This window comes from Bison bison, unplaced genomic scaffold (assembly GCF_000754665.1).
Source record: "Bison bison bison isolate TAMUID 2011002044 unplaced genomic scaffold, Bison_UMD1.0 scf7180017864518, whole genome shotgun sequence".
NCBI classification, from domain to species: Eukaryota; Metazoa; Chordata; class Mammalia; order Artiodactyla; family Bovidae; genus Bison; species Bison bison.
This window is the reverse complement of record NW_011495071.1, coordinates 2,563,017-2,570,131: the sequence shown is the minus strand read 5'-3', so window position 1 is coordinate 2,570,131 and position 7,115 is coordinate 2,563,017. Positions and strand designations below refer to the sequence as shown.

The window sequence follows — 7,115 nt, the reverse complement described above, 5'->3', positions numbered from 1 at the left end:
CTGAATAGCAAAAATTGAAGCGGTATTCAAAAACTTACACCTGATTTGGCAAAGAGGTTGCTCACTGTTGATGAACGAGTGAGGTTCTGACTCATAGATCTTCATTGCGTCACTTTCATCTCACTTGTTAACATAAATGAAGACATCAACCAACATTTATGTTGGAACTATGCTCATCCATCAGTTGCAACCACAGGTTGATTACGGATACAAGACTTCAGCAAAAATAAACCAAAGCATCTGTATCGATTGCATACATGGATTTCAGTACAGAGTACTGTGTGCATTACGACTGTAAATTGATTATGTCAGTAAAGTTTATAATAAACACACACACACACACACACACACACACACACACACCCCATACATATATCCCCCCTCCCCTCCTTCTTTGGAGAGCTGGTTATTTAACATTTACTGGATTGATTGCTCACGCATGTTACAGGCCCATCATGGGCCTATTCACACTCCTCACTCTGGGCCTAGATGATGGCTCTCGCACCACGTACAGAGTTGGTGGGGTAGGGGAAGGGGGCCACAGTAAGACCCACTGGCTTCCCAAGGCTCCGTGTAGAAGTGACATGCACGTCCCTGTTCATACTCCACTGTCCGCAGTGAGCCACGTGGCCACGCCTACTGTAAGTGAACAGAGACGCACAATCCCACCGTGTGCCGGGAAGGAGGCGGAGAACTGGAGCGCTGGTGCCCAGCCCTAATGACCCCACGGTACATCAGTGCTTGGGCGTGTACCGTCTGCCCCAGCCCCACAATGAACGAACGTCGCACTGGACAGTGTTTTGTCTCCTGTGGTCTCCCGGAGCATCTCGAGACACTCGAAAAGTACTTAGCGAAGCTGAGAGGAGACTGGCCTGAAGGAGGAAGGTTCTGGAAGCAAGCCCTCATGGATAATGGAGAGTCATCCAAACCTTGAAAAGCAATGTGTTCCTTTCACCCCTCGCCGTACTATATGCAGCTGGAAATTTCTGGCACAGGAAGCCACATAGATGCATGTGGCTCTGTGTCATTTAAACAGGTCCTATGGACAGAGAAGGAACCAACCCTGGGGGTGACTTCAGACTGACCCAGGCTGGGGCCAGGCTGAGGCCGATAGACACACAGGGCAGTATCATTCAGACTGGTGCAGGTGGAGGGCCAGCCCTCAGAAGGTTATGTTTTGCCCCTGGGTTCTTTGCTGGTCTCACCTCCTCCTGGCCCTCGGGCCAGCTCTTCTCTAGGAACTCCGATTCCATAGTTAAACAGGTAATCCCAACCCTATTGGGTGCTTCTTCCCAACACAGATGCATGGTAGTGTATGCAAGAGGATTCTGAGCCGAGGGAAAGTCTTCTTCTCTCTGGCTCAGAGGCTTCAGTAAATCCCGGGGGCTGAATTAAGGCTCCAAGTGCTGAGCGGGATGACAAAAGTAACAAGGAGGGGCATTATATACCCTAGAAGTCTCGGGTGTCTACCGTGGGTTGGCGCCCTGGAGCTCAGGTGTGTGCTGGGACTCCAGCTGGGTTTGCTGTTATTACACACCAGGGAGGCGACCTGTGCCACTTCAATCTGTTGGGTATCTACTATGTGCCCAGGCTTTCCTATACAGTGCTTCATTGCCAGTACCCAAGGCTACTATTCTTGGCATTTCCTGTTTGTCAAAAAAGGAAACTGAGTCTGGGGGAGATTAAGTAACTCTTCCAATGTCAACAGGAAAGTGGCAGAACCAGGACTTGAATGGAACCTTTCTGACTCTGATATCTGGTCCTTCTCAATGAGAACTCCTCTATCAACCTGTGAAGGAAGGCTAGAAACCCCATCATTCAGGCAACACAAACTCAGGACCCTGGGTTTTACTGGTGTTAAAAAAAAATACCAGCGTCATTTCCACACTTGATTCACACGACAAATGTCCGTTGACTTGAAATAAATTCCAGTTGGACCATAAGAGCTTTTTTTTTTTCTTTCAATTTTTATTGAACACAAGTATTCTGACAGAATGCAAAGTCAAAATTCTCAGTTAGTACTCAGTATTTACACCGGTGAGAATGGAAACAAAGGTGGTATCGATGTTTCACTCGGTAAAAAGTCTGTAACAAGAGAGAAGGCCCCCGAAGTCGGGGATGCTGGGTAGAGATGTTAATGGAAATCTGATAACCACCATCCAGACAGACAGCCTACAGTGAAAGCCTGGGAGTCGGAAGGCTCCATAGGAAAGTGTGAAAGCCGCGTTCCACTTCACAGCTGCACTATATACACTTCGGCCCTTCAGGGTTCGGGGGCCCCACGCGTGGCACCCGAGTGCCCCTCCGGCGGAACCTGGCCATGCCGGTCTTTATGTGACTACATATGTATGGCACATACACATATAGACACATAGACAGTGGAAACTGGTAGGGTGATCCCTCCTTCAAAAAATTAAAAAAGGAAAACTATAAGCTTTTATCTCTTAACATAAAAGATACAACGTCTTGAAAATAAAGCGACTCCCTCTATGATTTTAGAGAAAGCATTGCTCTGTTTTTTTTTTTTTTTTTTTCAAAGAAAGGAAAGCTCACGCATGCAGAGACAAATCTACGTGTGACGGGAAAGAGGCAGAACAAAAGGATGGCAGAGTTTGGGGTTCCAGCAGAGCCGGGGTCTGAGGAGGGGGCGGGGAGTCAGCTGCCCTGGGCCAGGTTATCTGAGGGTCGACATTACCTCTTTCTCTTCCTAACCATCAGAACCCAAATCAGTTTACTTGACCACAACCCCTTGAAGTGAGATGCACTGTCTCAGTGAGGTATAGTGTGGGCTTGGCCGAGGTGGTCGAAGCCATTACCATCCCAAGATGAGGAATCGGTTCCATTGACAATGTGGGGAACCAGAGGAGCCCACTGCCCCCCGCTGGGGCCTCCCTTCTGTCTCAGACGCCCAGGAGCTCCCATCTGCTGCGTGCTCTAACCACTGTCGTCACCTGGCTGGGTCCTGGGGGCCTGTGCACACGAACCTATGGTTGTGCAAGCCCCAAGGTCAAAGGGCCAGACCTGTGTAGACCCCGATCCTCCATTTCCATCCCCAGGAGCTGAGAAAATGCAAAATAACCCCACATTGAGCAAATGACAAGACCATTATTTTTCACAGTTTGAAATAATCTAGCGTAAGCGCCACTGACCAGACTGCAGAAGTGTCAGAACACGGGGGAGTGCGGCCCACAGAACGGACGCAGAGGGAGTCCTGCCACCCTAACCTCTGGCTGCTTTCTCTGTACCTTGGGAAAGGTGCCCGCAGAGCGCTCATTTCTGTTGACTTAGCATCATCTTCATCATCATCATCGTTTCTATTTCATTCTTTGTTTAAAGGCTTCAATTCCTTATAAGAGTTATTTTTTGTTTCCTGAATGTTTTTTTTTTTTTCTGAACTATCTGCTATACCTTCCACAACCAAACTATGTTGAAGTTTTATTTCAATACTATGACAAAAACACGTTTCACACTAAAATATTCACGCACCCACAGTGCACAAGCTTGCAGTTCTAAAGGAGAATGAGGAAAAAAAAAAAGCAAAATTTCTATACAAAGGGCTGGCTTTTCCCTTCTCCCCCCTCCCATCCCCCTTAAAGTTTCTGTATTTTTTTTTCCCCCACTTGGTTTCCAATCCAGGAAAAGTTGTCTTATGACTCCAGACAGCAGGTTGGTGTTTTTTTTTTTTTCCCCTTTTGTTTCTACAAATGCTGCCTAAGTGAACAGAAGGCTGATGTTATTTTACTTCAACAGATTTCCAAAAAAAGACACTAATTCCCTGAAGCACACATGCTCTTCCGCTCAAATCTAGATTCTGGGCTCAAAAGGAAATTGTATGTATATATTTTATTTGGCTTTCTACAAAAAAGGGGATGTTTGGGGTAAAAATGTGTGTTCACCAAGACCAGCCCCAACTATACAATCTTCTCTGCTTCATTCAACAAAGCCTAAGAGTCCTTCAAAAGGAAGGGTGGGGACGCCTGGGGAGCAGATCCTTTTTACAGATACAGGCAGGTGGTCGCTAATCAGAAGTGGTCTAACCCCCAAGGAAACAAACAAACAAGCAAACGGAACCGAAAACCCGAAAGCAAAACCATTCCAGAACGAGATGGATTTTCACCTGAGTCGCACACAGGCAAAAAATTTCAAATCAGGGGGGGGGGGGGGGGGGGAAGAGCCACTGTAAACAATTAGATTTTGTAAAGTTGTCCTGGGAGGATCCTACACCTTTAGGCAGTATTTGTAACTTAAAAAAAAAAAAAAGGCAGCTATTTTACATGGACATTGAAACACAACTGAAGTCAAACATTTGTCAACTTGTAAACACTGGAAAGCAAAGTTGGCAGAAAGGAACAAAAAAAAAAAAAGGGGAGAAAGAAAAGGACAAGAAAAGAAATCCGAATACTGCAAATTGAGATCTACCCCCAGAAGCTGCATTTGGCATTCTTCCTACAAAACAAGAGTCTATGTGGGAATTGAATTCAGCTAGGAAGGGCGACACACTTTGCATAGTGAACAAACACAAAGTGAACAGAAATGATAACTTATTTATGAGGTTTCACAGAGTCCAAACTCGACTCAAAGTAGAAAAATAAACTGGGACTTTGTTCATTCGGTTAGTCTTAGCGTCTGGGAGTTATTTCTCTGAACCCGGTCTGTGCCGGTTCGGCAACACCAAAATCCTGAACCTAGATTCTTTTTTTTTCTTCTGAGCTTCCTAGATTCTTAATTTGGGGTCCTTTTGTTCGATTTTTAAATAGTTTCAGGGAACCGAGTGTCCTAGTTTGGCTGTGGGTTTCACGTTTTTGTCTCATTTTCTTACAAGTGAGTGCGCAACAAAGGAACCCTTTCTATAAATCTACAAAAAGGAGATCCCATGTTGATCTGCTTAGTTTTTTTTTTTTCTTTAAAGGCAAAAGACACTAGAGGAATGAGATGCGTGTGTGTGTGTGTGTGTGTGTGTGTGTGTGTGTGTGTGAGATATTGGAGATGCTCTGGTGAAGCTGTTGTGTCACTTTATATTTTGATCTTTGCTGGTATCTCGTCACCCATCACGCTTTGCTCTCATTCTCCTTTATTTGTGTGGCATCGTTGGGGACCGTCTGGACTTCGGCTGGCGCTGGCTTCGTTTCTGTCTCCGGCTTTGCTTCTACGGGACCCTTCCTGCGGAGAATCGGGAAAACAGCACTGAGATCACGGTCCGCCGTAACCCACCCTCCAGCCAGTCCCTCCCTGGACTCCAACTTCAGCTGCATCTCCGGATCACCTGGAGTCTCTGAAAATCACTGACCCTGGGCCGTGTCCTCAGAAATCCTGATCTCCTGGGTCAGAACGTGGTGACTTTTAAAAGCACCCAAGTGGTTCTAGATGTGCAGCCAAAGCGGAGAGCCGCTGAAGCAGAGGAAGGTGCCCTTCTAGCCCTGATCTGATGCGGGGCGGGGGGCAGGGGTGGGGGTTGGCGCTCCAGCTTTACCTGGAGTGTGGAAGTGTTTCGGGAGCAGCCTCCCCTCACCCTGCATGGCTGCAGCAGCAGCAGCTGCCCAGCTTGATCTAAATGATGTGTGTGTCGGGCTCCCCAGGACCGATTCCAGGGGACCCTCTGCAAACGGCGCTTGCCTGTCCGCACTCCCACCGCTCAGCGCTCTGCCTTTCCTGGTGATGCCTCTGATGCTCTTTGTTACCATGGCAGTTTCCCATGAGAGTCTAGTGAGAGGCTGGAGTGGGCTGCCAGGCTCCAGGGGAGCTGAGTGCGGTTGGGTGGGCAGGGCCATCCTTTTATTTCCCAACAGACTCAGGGTTCCTGGTGAGGGTCCCCCCTGTCACTCTGGGTGGCAGCACCCCAGCTTATCTGGGTGCAGCCAAGGAGCCTCTATAAAAACCTCCATCTGACTCAATCACTCTTGGCCTCAGTCAGTCTCAGGAGTGAGAAGCTGGTCTAAGGACGCACGAGAGAAGGCTCAGACTCCAGGCCCAGCTGGCGCCCCTGCATTTTGGCCTCACATTTAAGAAACCTGTACGCTGAAGGACATGGTCTTGAACTTGGGAAACCCGGCCCTCATTCAGGGCTTGGGAGCTTGAGTCTCCCCAGTCACTTGGGGCAGAAGCAGGAGCAGGTGGGTGTGTGGGTGTCGGGCTGGGGTGTCTTGGGGGCTTCTGGATCAGATCCTACCCACCCCCCACAAGCCTCGGGGTCTGCCTCTTCACTCCCTGCACCACTGTGCCATGCTGGTGGGGACTCGGCTTTGGCCCTGGATGACACCCCGCCCGTGGGCCCTAGGGTGGCCAATGAGGGCACCTTGGCCTCCTTAGCTCACTTCCCAAGCTATGCTCATCAGCGACCCAAATGCGAGGGCTCCTCCAGGGACAAGAGATGCCACTGCTAGGATGATAAGGATCAAACGTAATTAACACGGCCTAATTAGTAAGCAGGCGGCTGCCTGCCTGTGCCCCGCTCTCTGCCTTGGCCCAGCCCCTGGCCGTCGGTCGCCTCCGAGAAGCCCTGGATGAGGCTGCAGACACATCTAACAGGGAGCACACAGCACAGCACAGACGCACACCACCACGGGACACCACCCGACGACAGCGGACAGAGAGAGGCCGTACTCGGTCTTGACTGGTGCAGGCGGAAGAGAGCCGTCGGCCGTGGAAGGAGCAAGCTCAGAGGCTTGTCCACTGGCCCCAGCGGCGGGAGCAGGAGAGCCCAGGGCTGCAAAAACATCCTTGGCAAGGTCAATATCTGGGGTCTTGAAGTTCCCTTCGTCCATTTTAAAGTCCTCGCCCTGGGCAGGGTTTGTGGTGCTGACGGAGGCCGCCTCGCTCTTCGGGCTGGCGAGGGCCCTGGCGGCCTCAGGTGGGCTCTTCGAGGCGCCGGGCTGGGTGGGCTCGGGGTCCGGACCTTTGGTGCCGGGAGCCTCCTGCTTGGCCTGGGGGGCTTCCGGGGCAGGGGCCGTCGGGGCTGCTGCCAGGGGACTGGCTGCCGACGGGGAGACGGCCTTGCTGGCTGGAGGGGCCTTGGGGGCCTCGCCCGCGCTGGCCGGGGTGCTGGGGCTGAGCACGGCCCCCTGGTTGGCCAGGACGCTAGAGGACAGGTTGTTGGCGGCCGGGGCTGAGGCCGGAGG

General features: G+C 50.5%; 1 protein-coding gene across 6 annotated transcripts in view; it reads right to left on the bottom strand.

The window, feature by feature from the left end:
• Positions 1-3,687: 3,687 nt before the first annotated feature.
• Positions 3,688-7,115, bottom strand: part of NCAM1 (neural cell adhesion molecule 1) — a 366,605-nt gene continuing 363,177 nt past the window's right edge. For all 6 annotated transcript variants that reach the window (XM_010830346.1, XM_010830336.1, XM_010830338.1 and 3 more), the window contains one exon: positions 3,688-5,160. In XM_010830346.1, coding sequence (XP_010828648.1) covers positions 5,049-5,160 — 112 coding nt within the window. In that variant the 3' untranslated portion in view covers positions 3,688-5,048. The remainder of the gene's footprint in view (positions 5,161-7,115) is intronic.